A 19,806-nucleotide genomic window follows, 5' to 3' on the forward strand; every position below is an offset into this window, starting at 1 on the left:
CTCCCAGGCAGCACATTCCAGACCATCACCACTCCCTGGGTTAAAATTTTTCCTCAGATCCCCTCTTTCACCTCCCCACCCCCAAAACCTCCTGCCCCTCGCATTGAACCCATGTCTCCTCATGTTTGGGGAAATGGACAAAAGCCTTGACAGCAGACTGGCAATGGCTAATATTTAAAGAGATATTACATGGTCTGCAACAAAAATGCATTCCTCTAAGACACAAAAACCCAATTGGAAAGCTGAATCGACCGTGGCTAACAAAATAAGTTAGAAAGATTGCATTAGATCAAAGGATATGGCCTATAAGGTTGCTGGAAAAAGTTAAAGTAAAGTTTATATATTAGTCACAGGGCTTACATTCACATTGTAATAAGTTACTGTGAAATTCCCCTAGTCGCCACACTTCAGCGCCTGTTCGGGTCAATGCACCTAACCAGTGCGTCTTTTAGAATGTGGGAGGAAACTGGAGTACCTGGAGCAAACTCACACAGACATGAGGACAACATGCAAACTCCACAGAACAGTGACCTAAGTTAGGAATTGAACCCAGGTCCCTGCACTGTAAGGCAGCAGTGCTAACCACTGTGCCACCCCATGGTAAACCTGATGTTTGAGACCAATTTAGAATCTAGCAAAAAAGGATCAAGAAACTAATGAGGGGAGTGTGAAAAGATGGACTATAAAAGCTCCTTTAAGTATAGGAAAAGATTAACAAGGAGAAACAGGTGCAGATAGGAAAATGTATAATGAGAAATAGTAGAGGAATTGAATAATTATTTTGTATCCATCTTCACAGAGAAAAATACAAAAAATCTCCCAAAAATACTCAGGGGAAACGATGGGGTTTATGAAAATTCAGAGCTGAAAAAAATTCATACTAATAAATTAGTTGGAATGAAGATTGACAAATCCCCTGGACCAGAGGGGTGCTATTAATAAATTAATTGGATTGAAGGTCAACAAATCTCATGGACTTGATGAGCTATGTCCCAGGATGTTGAAGGAGGTGGCAATAGAGATAATGGATGTGTTGGTAGCAAATGTTACCTTGATTTGAGAGAGAGAGAGAAAATAGAATTATAGACCTATTAGTTTGATATAAGTAGCAGGGAAAGTGAAAAAACAGATTATGAAAGATGCAGTAAGGGGACAGTTAGAAAATAATGGTAAAGTTGAGCACAATCAATATGGATTTATGAAAGGGAAATCATGTTTGAAAGATGTGTTGGAGTTTTTTGAGGATGTTACTTGAAGTACAAGTGAAGGAGAACCAGTGTATATAGTGCATTTGGATTTTCAGAAGGCTTCTGATAAGGTTCCACACAGGATGTTAGAGCACATGAGATTGGGAGCAATATACCAATATAGTTTGAGAATTGGTTAACAGGCAGACAACAGTAGGAATAATGGGTCATTATTATTACTAGTGGGGTTCTTGTGCAGGATCAGTACTGGAGCCCCAGCTATTCACAATCTATATAAATAATTTGGATGTGGGATCAATTATAATATTTCTAAATTTGCAAATGGCACAAAACTAGGTGGATAGTCAGAAGCTTTTTCCCAGGTGGGAATGTAAGTTGTGTTCAGGAGGTGAAAAGGCATCAGGGGACCTGAACAGGCTAAGTGAACAAATACAAAGAATACAGAAAATTACAGCATGGGAACAGGCCCTTCGGCCCTCCAAGCTTGCACCGACTTAACTAAAACCCTTCTGGGGACCGTATCCCTCTGTTACCATCCTATTCATGTGTTTGTCAAGATGCCCCTTAAAAGTCACTACCGTATCCGCTTCCACTATCTCCCCTGGCAATGAGTTCCAGGCACCCACCACCCTCTGTGTAAAAAATCTGCCTCATAGATCTCCTTTTAAACGTTGCCTCTCGTACCTTAAACCTGTGCCCCCTAATAATTGACTCTTCCACCCTCATCTGACAATCCACTCTATTCATGCCTCTTATAATCTTGCCCTCAACCTCTGTTGCTCCAGTGAGAACAAACAAAGTTTCTCCAACCTCTCCTCCATAGCTAATGCCCTCCATACCAGGCAACATCCTGGTAAATCTTTTCTGTACCCTCTCCAAAGCCTCCACTTTGGAGTGAGGCGACCAGAATTGAACACTATGTTCCAAGTGCTACCTAACTAAGATTCTATAAAGCTGCAACATGATTTGCCAATTTTTAAACTCAATGTCCCAGCTGATGAAGTAAAAAGTCTGACAACACCCGGTTTACCAGGTGTTGTCAGACTTTTTACTGTGTTTACCCCAGTCCAATGCCGGCATATCCACATCATGACTACCAGCTGATGAAGGCAAGCATGCCTATGCCTTCTTGACTATCTTCTCCACCTGCGTTGCCACTTTCAGTGATCTATGTACCTGTACACCCAGATCCCTTTGCCTATCAATACTCTTAAGGGTTCTGCCACTTACAGTATATTTCCTTTCTGTATTAGACCTTCCAAAATGCATTACCTCATTGTAAGAACATTTGGAAAAAAACAGCAAGGCAGAGTATTTCTTAAATGGTGGGAGGTTGGGAAGTGTTGACAGGACTTGATGTCCTTGTTCATGAAACACTTTAGAAGCTAACGTACAAGTGCAACAAACAATTAGGAAGGCAAATAATTTGTTGGCCTTCATCGTAAGGGGATTTGAGTACAGAAGTAAAGATGTCTTGTTGCAATTGTCTGGAGCCTTGAATACCTGATGTATTATGTACAGTTTTGTCATCTTATCTAAGAAAAGATACTAGAGGGAACGCAATGGAGGTTCATCAGACTAATCCCTGGGATAACAGGATTGTTTTATGAGGAGAGATGGAGGAAATGGGACCTGTATTTTTTAGTGTTTTGATGAACATGAGGTGATCTTATTGAAACAGACAAAATTCTTACAGTAAGTGACATGATGAATGTAGATAGGGTTCTTCTCCTGATTGGTGAATCTAGGGGATACCTTCTGAGAATAAGAAACAAGCCATTTAAGACTGAGATGATGGGGAATGTTTTTAGTCAGAGTGGTGAATCTTTGGAATTCTCTACCCCAGAGATCTGTGGAAGCTCAATCATTGAGCAAGACAGAAATTGCTAGATTCTGATCATTGATGGCTTTAGCCCAGGGCAGAGGCACCATGATTTAATTGAATGGCTGATCAGGCTCACAAGGCTGAATGACTTGCTACTGTCCCTATGGGATATGTCCCCCACCTGAGCAAACTTGAGATTTGATTTGATTTATTATTGTCACATGTATTAGCATCCAGTGAAAATATTGTTTCTTGCGTGCTAACATAGAACCCCACAGTGCAGAAAGAGGCCCTTTGGCCCATCGAGTCAGCACCGAACACAATCCCACCCAGGACCCACCTCCATATCCCTACACATTATACCCACTAATCCCTCTAACCTACACATCCCTGGGGCAACTTCTTAGCATGGCCAATCAACCTAACCCACACATCTTTGGACTGTGGAAGGAAACCGGAGTGCCCGGAGGAAACTCGCGCAGACACGAGGAGAATGTGCAAACTCCACACAGACAATGACCTGAGCCAGGAATCAAACCTAGGACCCTGGAGCTGTGAAGCAGCAATGCTAACCACTGTGCTACCATGCCCCAGTGCTATACAGACAAAGCATACAGTTCATAGAGAAGGAAACAAGAGAATGCAGAATGTTGTGTTACAGTCATAGCTAGGATGTACAAAAAGATCAACTTAATGCTGGATAGGTCCATTCAAAAGTCTGATGGCTGTAGGGAAGACGCTGTTCTTGATTCGGTTGGTATGTGATCTCAGACTTTTATATCTTTTTCCTGAAAGAAGAAGGAAGAGAGAATGTCCGGGGTACGTGGGGTCCTTAATTATGCTGGCTGCTTCGCTGAAGCAGTGGGATGTGTAGACAGAGTTAATGGAGGCTGGTTTGCGTGACGGATTGGGCTACATTCACGACCTGTTGTAGTTTTTTGTGATCTTGGGCAGAGCAGGAGCCATACCAAGCTTTGATACAACCAGAAAGAACACTTTCTATGGTGCATCTGTAAAAGATAGAAAATGCAGACTGACAAATTGGTTGAAAGAGCAGCTTCCGTGAGAAAGAACTATCTGCCCAGCAGAAATTGAGGGAAATGTCTAGTGGGGAACGACTGAGTTTATTAAGTTCCTTCAATTCACTTGGTATGTGTTAACAAAGCATGGCAGAGAAGAGAATTCTTTCTGGGAAATGTTACATTAAACAGATGTTTATATTGTATAGTAATGGAAATCTTGCTGTACTTGCTTACTTATTAACAGCATCATGTGCACAATTGCCTTTTAGGGCCGTCCTTCAGGTGATGCCTTTATCCAAATGAAATCATCAGATCGAGCATTCCTGACTTCTCAAAAGCGTCACAAAAGAACAATGAAGGATAGATATGTTGAAGTGTTCCCGTGTTCAGCTGAGGAAATGAACTTTGTATTAATGGGTGGCATTTTAAATAGAAATGGCTTGTCACCACCGCCATGTAAGTTACCATGTAAGTTTGCTTGGCTCTTGATGGTGCTACGCTGCTCGCTGGTAGGTGCTGGAGCTTTTAGATTCTTATATTCCTAGTTCTTTGATTCAGAAGGTTTGGCACATGTTCTGGGGGTTAATGGTCTAACTTGTATTGGTTTGTTGTGCCTTTGGTTGTGGTTCGCTGAATTTCAGAAAATGTTGATATAGGCTATCCATGGAATTAGACATAACTTGCCCCTTCAGTTCATAAGTTTAAAGCACAACTGTTAAAGTTTGAATGAGGAATCTTTCTTGGATTATAGCTACCTTCATGTAAACATAAATATGATAATGAAAACTCAAAACAATGCAGAGTGCTTAATAAAAACAAGTGTTTTCAGACTAGAATTTCATTCGTAAGCATTGCCTTTATCAGAAGGTTTTTGATCTAACGGTGGATCTGTGCTGATGTAGCTGGCCTCAGCCAAGAAGGGTGGTACAGTGGTTAGCATTGCTGCCTCACAGTATGAGGGACCTGAGTTCGATTCTGATCTTGGGTGACAAATGTCCTTTAGGGAAGGAAATCCGTTGTCCTTGCCTGGTCTGGCCTACATTTGACTCCAGAGCCAAAGTCAAGTAGTTGACTGTCAACTGCCCTTCAAGGACAACTAGGATGTGCGATAAATGCTGGCTAGCCAGTGACACCCATGTCCTATGAATGAATAAATCAAAAGTGTGGAGTTTATGCTCTCCCAACGTCTGCTGAGTTTCCTCCAGGTGCTCTGGTTCCATCTGATAGTCCAAAGATATGCAGTTTAGGTGGATTGGCCATACTAAATTGCCACTTAGTGTCCAAAGATGTGTAGATTAGATGGATTAGCCATGGTAAATACACAGGGCTATGGGGAGAGAGCAGAGGGGAAGGCATTTGTGGGATGCTGTTTCGGAGAGTCAGTGCAGACTCAGTGGGCCAGATGGCATCTTTGTACACTCTGGTTCTGAGATAGTAGTTGATTACTGCTGTTGTGCCCTGAGATAAAAAAGATAATATTTTCAACAGATAAAACTAAGATGGACTAACAGACTACACTCACAAAAGATGGCATCTTGGAGAAGTATCGGTACCTAGTGAATGTGAGTCAGTGCCTTCAGGACAACAGGAGGAATTTGTGGACTAGGGGTGGGAGGGAGGTGTTGTTGGTATAAATGCTCCATGCAAGGAGACACATCCCTGTATCTATTTTTAACATGGCTGTTTTAGTTTTTCTTCCCCTTATCTCTGTTCTCTACAAAGCTTTTAAGTTTAGAAAGGTAGTGAATGAACAAGTTCAGTGTGTTTATGTACCATTTTTGTGTTTCCTATTTTGTATCATACCATGATTTGGTTAGTACGAGCTCAACATTTAGTCTATCTCAGTGCCGATTGCATTATTTGTTCACACCTTTATTTAGTATACTAACGACATGGGTACATTATTTTGCTAGGGGATACTGAACCTTGAAGAACAAGTTTTATTGGAAAATCCTGCTTGCCCTAAAGAGGAATTAATTATACTTAAACTTGGTATTACTAAGCTTGCCAGGTGATGGAAACGCCCATTCATTATAGCAATAGTGCATAATTAAGATAAATCATTGGGCCTTGAACCTATAAATTACCATGGTAAAAGGGCAGAGCTCTCTTTTAAAGTGGCAAAGTCATGAACAGTATTTCTGCTGCATTCTGAATGCACAGGCATAGTAATATTCTGCAGTTAATCCCTTTATAACATCTGTTAAAATAGTTTTGGGGTGCTAATTTTTATTTTCACTATCATGAGTGATTTCTGAGCGACTTTGTTTTGCACACAAGTAGTTTTGTGCTGTGGACTTAGAAGTCTAAATCAGTTGAAACCACCTACTCATTTTGTACAAGATGCAGTTGAGTTGCATCACCATACGTTGCCAGAGAAGATGGAATTGTGTAGTGGTGAGAGAAGCGGGCAAGCAGGTTTAAATATCTTCTGTCCTTAATGATGCTAATTCCTTATTTATTATATGTCTTTTAGACGTAAAAGACAAAAGGAAATGATGTTAGACTTAGCATCAATTGCAACTGATATATCTGCAGTATTGAGTACTGTAACACAACCGATAGATCAGCAACATGCCAGCAGTACAAAATTAAAATACTGAAATATTATTAGATCTCCACTACCAGAGGTTAATGGTGAATATAAAATCAGCACCGAGGATCTTTTGGTGACAGACAACTCCTATAATCATCTTGATTTTTATTCAGCAGCCTCATTGCTCTACTTGAGTGCAATTTTTCATATTCCTCAGAAAATTTTAAATTTCCTTTTGAGATTTTTAACAGTTGTGCTTCACCTTCTAAATTGATTTTAATTTAAGTTTATAGACACCACTGCTTTAATCCCATGGCAAACCTATAACTTTTATCTTTTATTTCTCACTCAGCTTTTGCAATTCCATTTTTGAAATGAGGGTAATTTTCTGAGGTAATGATTGTGGCGAGGGTTAGGCTGGGTAGCTGTTTGTGAAACCGCATGAATTCAGTGTTTTGTTGGGGAGTTTGGTGCAATTAGAAAGTGTGGGTAGACATATTTCTCACTGCAGGCTGATTTGACATTCGAGGGCTTTTGGAAATCTGCACATGTGATTTAACAATAAACACATCTATGAAATTACCAACATTAAAGAAATCACTTGCTCTTTGCCAATCAAACGTAAGATGTTATTTCTTACCTACCTGATCCTAATTCCTGCATGATGTCCCTAGGCGATCTCATCCAAAAGCAATAGTTTTCTCGTGTGCAGGCAGCACCTGACTCTACCTCACCAATACTTCTTTCAATTCCTTCGCACTTGTAAAGTTATGAGACTGCCTATCCAGCATCTCATGCTGGATGAGCAGAAATTTTCTCCAGTTAAATATTGGGAATGTTGAAACCATTATTTTCGATCCTTGCTCCAAACTCTGGTCGCTAGCTACCGACTCCATTTTTCTCCCTGGTAACAGTCTGAGGTTAAATGGCTCTGATTGCAACCTAGGTGGCACATTTGATCCAAATCTTTTTGACTTATTATTGTCATATGTATCAGTATACAATGAAAAGTATTGTTTCTTGTGTGCTATACAGACAAAGCATACCGTTCATAGAGAAGGAAAGGAGAGAGTGCAGAATATAGTGTCACAGTCATAGTTAGGGTGTAGAGAAAGATCAACTTAATGCAAGGTAGGTCCATTCAAGTGTCTGATGGCAGCAGAGAAGAAGCTGCTTTCGAGTAACTTGGTACGTGATCTCAGACTTTTGTATCTTTTTCCCGCTGGAAGAAGATGGAAGAGAGTATGTCCAGGGTGCATGGGGTCCTTGATTATGCTTGCTGCTTTTCCAAGGCAGTGGGAAGTGTAGACAGTGTCAGTGAATGGAAGGCTGGTTTGAGTGATGGATTGGGCTTCATTCACAACCCTTTGAAGTTTCTTGTGTGGTCTTGGGCGGAGCAGGAGCATACCAAGCTGTGTGGGAGCGCTTTCTACGGTGCACCTGTAGAAGTTAGAGTTGTCGTGGATATGCTGAATTTCCTTAGTCTCCTGAGAAAGTAGAGGCGTTGGTGGGTTTTCTTAACTATAAAGTCCTCATGGATGGACCAGGACAGATTGTTGGTGATCTGGACACCTAAAAACCTGAAGCTTTCAACCACTTATACTTCATCCCTCATTGATGTAGACAGGAGAATGTCCTCCACCGTACTTCCTGAAGTCATTGACTAGCTCCTTCATTTTGTTGACATTGAGGGAGAGATTATTATCGTCACACCAGTTCACCAGATTCTTTATCTCTTTTCTGTACTCTGTCTCGTCATTGTTTGAGATCCAACTCACTACAGTGGTGTCATCAGCAAACTTGAAAATCGAGTTGGAGGGGAATTTGGCCACACGGTTGTACGTGTATAAGGGTTATAGTAAGGGGCCGAGACACAGCCTTGCAGAGCACTGGTGTTGAGGATGATTGTGGAAGAGATGGTGTTGCCTATCCATACTGATTATGTTTACACCACAATTAAAACTGCCTATTTCCATCCCCTCCATAATATTGTCTGACTTTGCCCCTGTCTCAGCTCATCAGCTGAAATCTTCATTGCTGCCCTGCTTACCTCCAGACACATCTACTCCAAAGTACTCCTGGGTGATGTCTCATATTCTACCTTCTGTAAACTTAAGGTCAACCAAAATCTCAGCTGCACATGTTTTAATTTGCAGCAAGTCCTGCTGACTGACTTTGGCTCAGGTCAAGCAACATCTTGATTTTAAAATTCTGCCATTTTCAAATCTCTCCATGGTTTTTCCTTCTGTCTAAGTCATCTCCTGCAGCATCACAATCCTCACAGCTGTATGTGCTCCTTTAACGATGGTCTCTAGAATATTTCTAATTCGAATGCCTCCATTATTGATGATTGTGCCTTCAAATGCCTAGGCCCCAAGCCCTGGAATGTTCTCCCTATACCTCTCTGCTTCACTTGCCTCCTTTAAGACACTTAAAACCTACTTCTCTGACCAAGCTGTGGGTGACCTGACCTGAATAATCTTGTGGGTCACTGTAACACGTAGGTTTTATAAACCGCTTCCACCCCCCCCCAACTTTGGCTCAATGAGGAGTGCAGAGCATGTCAACAGTAGTACCAGGCACACCTATATTTGAAGTGCCTACCTGTAAAAGTTACAATACAATGACTACATGCATGCTGAACAATGGAAGCAGCTAACAATAGGCAAAGCAATCCTACAATTAAAGGATCAAATCAAAGCTCTGTAATTATGAACAGTAGTGAATAAACAATTAACCACAGACATCCCCATCCTCAATGATGATGGAACGCAGCACATTAGTGCCAAAGGCAAGATTGAAATGTGAATTATGTCATTCAATTGAGGGTCTGTGATTTCCTATCCATTTGAAAAGGGGTTTTCAATCCAGAATGTTTGAGAACCACTGATTTAATCAAATTGAGAGAACTGGATTATTGTCTGAAAATGAAGAATATGAAGGGCTATGGGCAAAAGACTGGGGAATGGCACAAGATGCATTGCACAGTCAGCGAGCCAGTGCGGACATAATGGGCCAAATGGCCTCCTATGCTGTAACAAATCTGTAATTCTGTGAAGATGTATCAAGAGGTTCAGTATTCTAATGAAATGTGCATCCATCTTCAGAGCAATATCAACATTTAAATAATACCAATGAATCTCTTATGCCATTAATCACAGTGAGTCAAATGTAGTATTTTTTTTTCTTGCCCCTCCACCAATGCTTTAAATTTAAAATATTCATCTTTTGTATTTAAATCCCTTCGTGCCCTCACTCCTAGCATTCCAAGTGATGTCTTTAATGTATTTCCTCAAAGATCCAGTGTTAGCCCTCAAGTTTCTCAAATAATATCTACTCTGAACTTCATTTTTCCCACCAATAGATATTCCAACTCATTCTCCAACATATTCTTTCCACCCATAATTTATAGAAAGCTATACTTTTAGACAACGTTCAATTATGCTTTTTCCAAAAAGGTTCGGTCTAACTTGAATAAGAATATACCGCCAAGTATAATTCTCTCAATGATGCTTTTAGTTTTTTGTTCACCACCGAGTACATGTTTTATGCTGCTGGTTGTGATGTGGGTAAGCTAATGCCTAAAGATTTTAAGAAAAAGAACCTAATTTGTTACTTAGTTCACACAACACTGTAAACTGTCTCAAAACAATTCCATTCATATGTGATTGTGATGTGACAATCTCCAGAGGGCTTTGAACATGGTACAAACTATGTCAAATAAATACTGATAGTGTTGTCTCATGAAGCACAGACTGCCTAACATGCACCTCACCTGAGTTACACTAGATTGGGCACTACATCCTGAAAATGATTAATGCTGTTTTGCGTTTGGCTGTTTGTATTTACCCACTAGAGAGTAACCAGTAAAGCGACAGTTTGACCCCAAGTGCTAAATATAAGTTAAGGTTTTCTAGAGGTACAGAAAATACTTCAAACATGTTTGTAAGATGGTTAAAAATAGAATTAGAAAGATATTTTAAGAATAAAATGTGCTTATTAAAGATTGGGTAAAATGTTAACAAACTATATAGGACAAAAGTTTTATTAAACATATATTATACTTGATGTATCTGTAATAATTGAAAGCATTTTTGCTTGATAACGGATCCACCTATTGTTGCATTGAGCTTAAATCTGGAAGATATTAGATGTTAATCTAGGTGGCCTTTGCTCAGTTGGTAATTTATCAGGGCAGCCTTGGTGTCACTGAAAAGAAATGTTTCCCGATTTTTGTGTTTGTCTTCCAGTGATCACCTGGTGAAAATGTGCCATTGAGTGATGTAATATGCCAACGGGGTTGGGCTCAGCTATGATGCTTTTGTTTTCCAAATAGACCATTTACTTCCACTATGTAAAATAACAACTTGTAATTATATGGCATCATCAATATAGTAAAACATCCCAATTCACAGGAATATTACCAGACAAAATCAGAAGCCAAGTAAAGGTGTTGGATGTTGGGATAGGTAACTGATAGCATGGTCAGCGTGGTTGATTTTAAGGAGGGCATTCAAGGTTGAGAAAGTGGAGAGGTCTAGGGAGGAATTTCCAGAGATTGGGGCCTAATGGCTGAAGAATGCTTAGGCAAATGTGGGTGAAGGAAAGAGTTTGTATCAGAGGCCAGAATTGGAGAAATGTAGTCCTTGGAAGATTGTAAGGTTGGAGGCAGTTAAGAGATAATGAGAGCATGAAGGGAATTGAACACAAGGATGAGAATTTTCAATCTAGACTCCCTTTTTTTTTAAAAAAGAAAGCCAGTTAATTCAAGTACCAGAGAAAGTTTGTTACCAGTGGACCTTACTGCTGTTGGGTAGCTCAGTGGGGAAGGAAATAATTGCTCCACCAATACTTGGGAGAGTTAAATAACTATCAATTTTGGACCAGGAGATCTCCTAGAAGATGGGTACTTCAGAGCTTTCTACACCTGAGCAAATGTTATGATTTCTCTTTGTTTTTATTATCTAGGCTTGTCTCCGTCAACATACAATACATTTCCAACACAAGCAACTGTTATTTCAGCCGAATCTACAGCTCTTTGTCAGCAACCTGTCTTCCTCAGTCCCCGGGCACTCCCGCCTTCAACAGCATATTACCCAGCTGGTGCCCAGTTCTACATGAACTACTCTACTTTCTACCCAAGGTGAGAATTAGTACCACAAGCTTCTTGATACAAATTAAGTATGATGCCAATTTATTACTGGCCATTTAATTGAGTATTTTTGGATGGTTATTGAGAGAACAGAAAAAAGTCATGTTTTTTTTGATGTTACAACCTGTTCATAAAAGGCTGTTGGTTTGGATCAGTCAAAGCAATCTCTTGTGTCAGTAGTACATGGATTCAAGCCACATTCTAGAGACTTGGAACATAATCTAGGCTAATATTTCAGTGCAGTACTGCAGAAGTACTGTAATGTTGGGGATTCCATCCTTTGTCCCTTGAATTGGTGTTTCAAAAAAAAGCTACTCAAAAAGAGCTGGTATCCTAGCTGATATTTATCCCACAGCTAACAACTGATTTGGGCGTTCCATTGCTGATTATAGATGTTTGCTGTTTGCGAATTCAGTGCCATGTTCCATTCATTACGATAGTGACTGCATTTCAGAAATCTTGCATTGACTATAAAGCACTTTGGAAAATCTAGAATTCATGGACGGTGTTAGATAAAAGCGAGATAGCTATTGCATTCCTTTTAAGTAGCCTCACCTAGTGCTTTTCCAGCTTAATTTATAAAGTAACCAGTTTGAAGAGGAATCTTGTCCTGATTATAGTCACAAAACGAAACGTGAATTGGTTTAATAGTCTTTGTTCTTTTTCTTTCTGTCTCTAATGTCTCTAATTTTTTTCTCAAATCAGTGGAGAAATCTGATAGAGAAGCATCGAGTTGTAATTCACTCTCAAAATAATGGCAAGGTGGTAGTTTATGCTCAAATAGTACAACAAAAGTTGAAACAAAAACAGAGAAAGCTGGAAAATATTCAGCAGGTTTGGCAGCATTTGTAGGGAGAGAAAATGGTTAATGTTTTGAGTCTGCATGACCGTTCGTCAAGACTTGAACAGAGGAAAAAATGTGATTTCATATATAGTGGGAGCTGGAAGAGGTTGTGACAATGCTATAGCAAAACTTATGGATAAGTGACAGATGGGCCAATACGGCAGTGGGGGGTTGCATTGGATCAAAAAATGTTTTGGGCTTTAAAATAAAAGGATAGATGAGAAAGGTTGTTGAACTCAATGTTGAATCCTGAAGGCTGTAAAGTGCATAATCGGAAGATGAGATGCCACTCCTGCAGTTTGTATTGGGCTTCTCTGGAGCGTTGCATCAGATCAAGGATGGATATGCAGCATGAAAGTAAGATGCTGAGGTGAAATTTAACTTGATTTATTATTGTCACGTGTATTAGTGTACTGCGAAAAGTATTGTTCCTTGCGCGTTGTATAAGCAAAGCATACCGTACATAGGGAAGGAAACAAGAGTGCAGAATGTAGTGTTACAGTCATATCTGGGTATAGAGCAAGATCAACTTAATGCGAGGTAAGTCCATTCAAAAGGTCAATGGCAGCAGGGAAGAAGCTGTTTTTGAGTTGGTACGTGACCTCAGACTTTTGTATCTTTTTCCCCACAGAAGAAGGTGGAAGAGAATATGTCTAGAGTGTGTGGGGTCCCTAATTATGCTGGCTGCTTTTTCAAGGCAGTAGGAAGTGTAGACAGTGTCAATGGATGGGAGGCTGGTTTGAGTGATGGACTGGGCTTCATTCATGACCCTTTTAGTAGTTTCTTGTGCTCTTGGATAGAGCAGGAGCCATACCAAGCTATGATGCAACCTGAAAGAATGTTTTCTATATTGCATCTGTAAAGGCTGGTGAAAGTCGTAGCAGACATGCCACATTTCCTGAGTCCCCTGAGAAAGTAGAGGCATTGGTGGGCTTTCTTAATTATAATGTTGGCATGGGGGGACTAGAACAGGTTATTGGTGATCCGGACACCTAAAAATTTGAAGATCTCGACCGTTTCTACTTTGTCCCCACTGACGTAGTCAGGGGCATGTCTTCCACTACACTTCCTGAAGTCAATAACAACCTCCTTCGTTTTGTTGACATTAAGGAAGAGACTGCTTTGTGAACAGTGAATACAGTAGATTAAATTGTCAGAAGTTCAAGTAAATCACAGCTTCATTTGGAGGGAGTATTTTGGGCCTTTGCCCAACTATTGCAAGAGGAGTGGGGGGGAGAAGTTAGGGCTGATAGAGAACTGGAGTGTCACAGAAGGAATGGTCCTGGAATGCTGATTGGAGGCGGGGGGAAGATGTGTTTAGTGTATTTTGCTGGAATTGCAGGAGATGGTGGTAGATGATTATTTGAATATGGAGGCTGATGGGTGGAAAGTAAGGATGAGGGGAACCCTATCATGGTCCTGAAAGTGGTAGGGGGTGGGATGGGTGTGACACTCAGTTAAAATACTATTTATTTTGCCTCCAAACCTGGATTTGAATCAAATCCAGACTGTTGCCTCTGGGCCTGTGACTGCAGCAGTTTGTGAAATGTGTATTGAGGAAGCAGAGAGGCTGCAAAAGGACTTGGACAGATTAGGAGAGTAGGCAAAGAAATGGCAGATGAATATAGTGTGGAAAAGTGAGAGGTTATACGCTATGGAAGCACAGACTATTTTCCAAACGGAAAAATGCTTAGGACATCAGAATCACCAAAGGGACTAGGGAGTCCTTGTTCAAGATTCTCTTAAGGTTAACATGCAGGTTCAGTCCGCAATTAAGAAGGCAAATGCTATCTTAGCATTCATGTCGAGAGGGCTAAAATACAAGAGCAGAGATGAACTTCTGAGGCTGTATAAACTTCTGGTCAGACCCCATTTGGAGTATTGTGAGCAATTTTGAGCCCTGTATCTAAGGAAGGATGTGCTGGCCTTGGCAAGGGTCCAAAGGAGGTTCACAAAAATAATCTCTGGAATGAAGAGCTAGTCATATGAAGAACAGTTGAGGACTCTGGGTCTATACTCGTTGAAGTTTAGAAGGATGAAGGGGCATCTTATTGAAACTTATATTGCGAGGCCTGGATAGAGTGGACGTGGAGAGGATGTTTCCACTAGTAGGAACATCTCGAACCAGAAGGCACAACTTCAGGCTAAAGGGATGATCCTTTAAAACAGAAATGAAGAGGAATTTCTTCAGCCAAAGAGTGGTGAATCTGTGGAATTCTTGCCACAGAAGCCTGTGGAGGCCAGGTCTTGAGTATCTTTTAAGACAGTGATAGGTTCTTGATTAATAAGGGGATCAGGGGTTATGGGGAAAAGGCATGAGAATGGGGATGAGAAAAATATCAGCCATGATTGAACGGCAGAACAGAATCGAGTGGCTTAATTCTGCTCCTATGTCTTATGGTCCAAATAATTGGACAGTCTGCTGAGTTGGTTTGCACTTATTGGAAAATAATTTGTCCACCTTGCTTATTATAGGCGATAAGGAATTGATATATTCCGAGAGATGCATTTGTGGTGCTTTTTGTTTTGTACGAAGGGTAACATTACCGTAGTTACCAACTGATTACAGCTATAGTGAGAACCGCTGTTGCCTCAGTCCTGGGCTTTGATTTGTAGTGCTCTGTAAATGTAGAAGTGCAATTATTAGAGTTTTAATCCACGTTACATCTACCCTGAAAGTGCTTATTGATGATATTGGATGAAATGAATAAAATGTTCTCTTCTACAATATTTGTATATTTTTAAAAACCTTTGATTACAAATTGATTAGTTTGACCAAGCTGAAAAACATTTGCCTGCAACATTTAATCAGAAGAAATTAAGATTCTTTCAATTCTCTATTTCAATATGTTTAACACCAAAACACAGGCCTACAAAGATGTGTACTTTTGATTTTTTTTTTTGGGAATGTTTCACTTGATGGACATGAGAGATTTCAATATCAATGAATGGCACACCTTCTGTTCGAAGACTAGGACCCAGGTTTTCATCTATGGGGCAAGAACTGAGTGTTAGACATTTTCCCAGTGCCCTGATCTTGCCTCCTGTGTGGAAGGGCAGAAAATGAAACTGGGGTTAGAAGGTCTGCATCATTCCATGAGACATTAGCCCAGTTCAATACAGAAGTGCCAGGCATCCTAGCCCTCAGCTGATAATGAGCCCTCCATACCCCCACATGTCTACTCACCAGTGTCCAAAAGGAACAGAACTCATGAACCTGGTAATAACACTGGGAAGTCTTTAACATGCTCATCAAACTGTCAAAAGAAACAAGCATTCATTCAGTCTTCACTGAATTGGGGGGGGGTGTGGTTGGGGAATATTAAAACTTCTGTGGGGCTCATAAATCTGTCAATCAAACACAAGCATTCAAATTTGATTGAGGGGAACTCAATCATATTAAGTGATCATGAAGCTGGCAAAATTACTGGTCATTCAAGAACCACTTCAAAAAGTTTAATCCTCTTGAGCATGGATACAAATGTTGGTCAAAACCCCCTGACAGTTTTAGCAAAAATCACTGCTAACTCCATCCATTATTGCGGTTTAGAACTCAGCTGAGCACTCGTAATGAGATTGTATTGCACCGCCATGTCAATTACCATCACCGAATTCCCCACATTAAACATACTGGAGGTTACCATTGACCCTGGACTAGCCATATAAATAGTGTGTCAAAGGCTGGGGCAGCAGATACCCGAGAGTACCACCATCTGGAAGTTTCCCTCCAAGTCACCATCCTTGGACATATATCACTGTTGTTGGGTCAAAATCCTGAAATTCCCTCCCTAATAACACATGTGTACCTATGCCATAGGGACTGCAAAGGTTTGAGATGGCAGTTCACCACCACCATCTCAAGGGCAATTAGGGATGAGCAATAAATGCTGGCCTAGCCAACAGTGCTCATCCCATGAATGATTTTTTAATACAGAACTTTGTACACAATTGATAATTTTCTCTAGTGCATCTGAAGTATTTTGCAATATTGGTCACTTACCTTTCCTATACAAAACCCAATCAAAATTAATTGTATTAACATAATTATCTGGGCATACACATTGCCTTATGACGTGAGGTTGGCAATACCTTTTGAATTTGTCTGTCAATGTGCCTGTGGTTGTCAAATAGGAGGCAGAGAGTGGGGGTCAATGGGTGCTATTCGGATTGGCGGTTGGTGACTAGTGGAGTGCCTCAGGGGTCGGTGCTGGGGCCTCAGCTATTTACCATTTATATAGATGATCTGGAGGAGGGAACCGAGTGTATGGTGTCGAAATTTGCTGATGACACCAAGATTGGTGGAACGGCAAATTGCGCGGAGGGTGTGGAGAGTCTGCAGAAGGATCTAGATAGGCTGGGCGAATGGGCCAGGAAATGGCAAATGGAATTTAATGTTGGCAAGTGCGAGATGGTCCACTTTGGCAGGAAGAATGGTAGGAAGGATTATTACTTACGTGGAGAAAAACTGCAGCAGGCAACGGTGCAGAGGGACCTCGGGGTCCTTGTGCATGAGTCGCAAAAGCCCAGCTTGCAGGTGCAGCAGATAGTCAGGAAGGCAAATGGGATGCTGGCCTTCATAGCGAGGGGGATTGAATATAAAAGTAGGGAGGTCTTGCTGCAGCTATATAGGGCATTGGTGAGGCCGCAGCTGGAGTACTGTGTGCAGTTTTGGGCGCCGTACTTACGCAAGGATATTTTGGCCTTGGAGGGAGTGCAGAGGAGGTTTACTAGGCTGATGCTGGAGTTGAGGGGGTTGAGCTATGAGGAGAGGCTGAATAAACTAGGCTTGTACTCGTTAGAGTTTAGAAGAATGAGGGAAGATCTCATTGAGACGTATAAGATGATGAATGGGGTGGATAGGATAGAGGTGGAGAGACTCTTCCCGCTCAAAGGACAGTAGGACTAGGGGGCACAGCCTCAAGATAAAGGGGGGGCGGTTTAGAACGGAGTTGAGGAAGAACTTCTTCACTCAAAGGGTGGTGAATCTCTGGAATTCTCTGCCCGTTGAAGTGGTGGAGGCTACCTCGCTAAATATTTTTAAGACGCGGGTTGATGGGTTTTTGATAAGAGAGGGGATTAGGGGTTATGGGGAGAGGGCGGGAATGTGGAACTGAGCCACGACAGATCAGCCATGATCTTATTGAATGGCGGGGCAGGCTCGAGGGGCCAGATGGCCTACTCCTGCTCCTATTTCTTATGTTCTTATGACTCCACACTAGTGTTTACCCGTGGTTTGCAATCCTGAGATGCTGTGAACCATGCTCTCTCTGAATCTAGGCCTAACTGCATGAATATATTTGTGGGTTTGGGGGCTCTAAAACGCCCATTCTCACAATAGAGCTAACAAGATCAGGAGTGCTGCTCGCCTCTTTATCACATACCACTAAAAATAGACAAAGACTCACACTATTATCCAAGTAATTTACTGTGATATGCCTATTAATACAATTAATAGGCGTATCACAGTAAATTGATACGCCTGCACACCATTCTGTATGTCGAATGAAGAAAACAACCAGTTAACTGAATCAGCCCCTGGCTGAACCAATTAATGGTCACCATTATCTCAAGTTGCAATCTTAAAATTCATGAGCATGGAAAAGCAATAAAAATATTTGTAAAAATAGAGCAAGTTAATGACTAAACTGCAACTAATAAACTTGCCTTGTTAACTTTATCAAAATGTCAAGAATGTTTTGACCCATTGTACAGTTGTAAACTACTTCTTGCTTTATGCTTACAAGGTCAGATATTACTGAGCAATGGTTCAGATATTAAGCCCCTAAACAATGCAAACACAGTTTTTCTCAGAAAATAGTTTGCACAGAGGACTATTGGTTTAATTAGAAAGAACTTGAAAGTTGATTTGATATAGAACTTCATTAAACCTGATGTAGTATGCTATGATATAGGTCACCCCACAAAGTTTTGGTGTTGGGAAGCATTCAATGGAAGTCAGATGTTTCCATAGGGAGGAGTTCCAGAATTAAACCTTCTAGAAGCCAATTTAACCAGATTGGGACATAACACCTGTTCAATCCCCAGTAAATTATGTTAATGAGAGGGTCATCAATACAAGGGAAGAAGAGAAAATAATGAATAGCGCACAGAAGTAAATAAATTGCAAGTATAGCTGACGGTCCCCATATAATCGATTTTATTTGTTTTTTGATATAGAAAATAAATATCGCAAGTGTTAGAAATCCACCCTAACAAAGACACCTGATCCGGAAAAGTATTATATATAAAATATTGATTTTTCATAGAGGCTAACTGACTGAAAATCATAGAATGATCCAGCAGAAAAGGAGGTCATTTGGCCCATTGAGCCTGTGCGAGTTGTTTGGTGTAGCTATTAATTCATCCCATTCCCAGGCTCTTTCCCTGTATCCCTTTTCCCCTTAATTAACAATTCATTTTTGAATATTACTTTTAAATTTATTGGATTTTTTTCACCATCCTTTCAGGCAATGTCTTCCAGATCTCTCAATGTTTGTTTTTTTTCAAAAACTCATGTCACCTCAGGTTCTTCTATCAGTCATCAGAGCACATAGCTTTAAGGTTACTAACCCTTCATCCACTAGAAACGATTTCTTGTTATCTAATTGTGAATGATTTTGGCACTTATACAAAATCTTTTATTAACCTTGTCTACCCAAAGGTGCAAAATGCTAGCTTCTCCACATAACTGAAGTCCGTCATCTCTGATACCATTCTAGTAAATCTCCAAGACCTTGACATTCTTCCTAGGTATGGTGCTCTGAATGGAATATAAAATCGTAGCTAAGGCCTAACTCATCTTTTATAAAGATTTAGCACAATTCATGTCTCCAACATTTTCATTATTTGGAAATTTTAAACCAAAATAGAGAGGGGGAAATAAAAATCCAAAATGCTGGAAAAACTCAGTAGACCTGTCAGTGTCTTTTGAGAGAGAGAACGAAATGGAGTTAATGTTTCAAGTCTATATGCCTTCTTCAGAACTGACATGAGATTTTCGCTCTGGATTGCTTTCCGCTAGAAGTCTGTTTGTGGACATCTTGTGAATATTAGTTTAAGCTGAGGTTTGATGCATTTGTCATCACTCATCATCAAGCTTACTCCCTGAACGCTTCAATGTGATAAAAATTACTAAGAAATAAGCTGATCCCTTCCATTATTGTTAAATCTCCTCACTACTAACTTGTGAGGAACTGCCGAATATCAAGACCTCCTCTTA

General features: G+C 40.6%; 1 protein-coding gene across 4 annotated transcripts in view; it reads left to right on the forward strand.

The window, feature by feature from the left end:
* Positions 1–19,806, forward strand: part of esrp1 (epithelial splicing regulatory protein 1) — an 88,127-nt gene that overhangs the window by 35,402 nt on the left and 32,919 nt on the right. For 3 of the 4 annotated variants that reach the window (XM_080194425.1, XM_080194429.1, XM_080194428.1), the window contains exons 12-13: positions 4,325–4,523; positions 11,560–11,734. In XM_080194425.1, coding sequence (XP_080050551.1) covers positions 4,325–4,523; positions 11,560–11,734 — 374 coding nt within the window. The remainder of the gene's footprint in view (positions 1–4,324; positions 4,524–11,559; positions 11,735–19,806) is intronic. The other variant, XM_080194426.1, reaches the window with a different exon arrangement.

The sequence above is a fragment of the Carcharhinus amblyrhynchos genome, chromosome 8, assembly GCF_965287045.1.
Source record: "Carcharhinus amblyrhynchos chromosome 8, sCarAmb.v2.hapA, whole genome shotgun sequence".
NCBI lineage: Eukaryota > Metazoa > Chordata > Chondrichthyes > Carcharhiniformes > Carcharhinidae > Carcharhinus > Carcharhinus amblyrhynchos.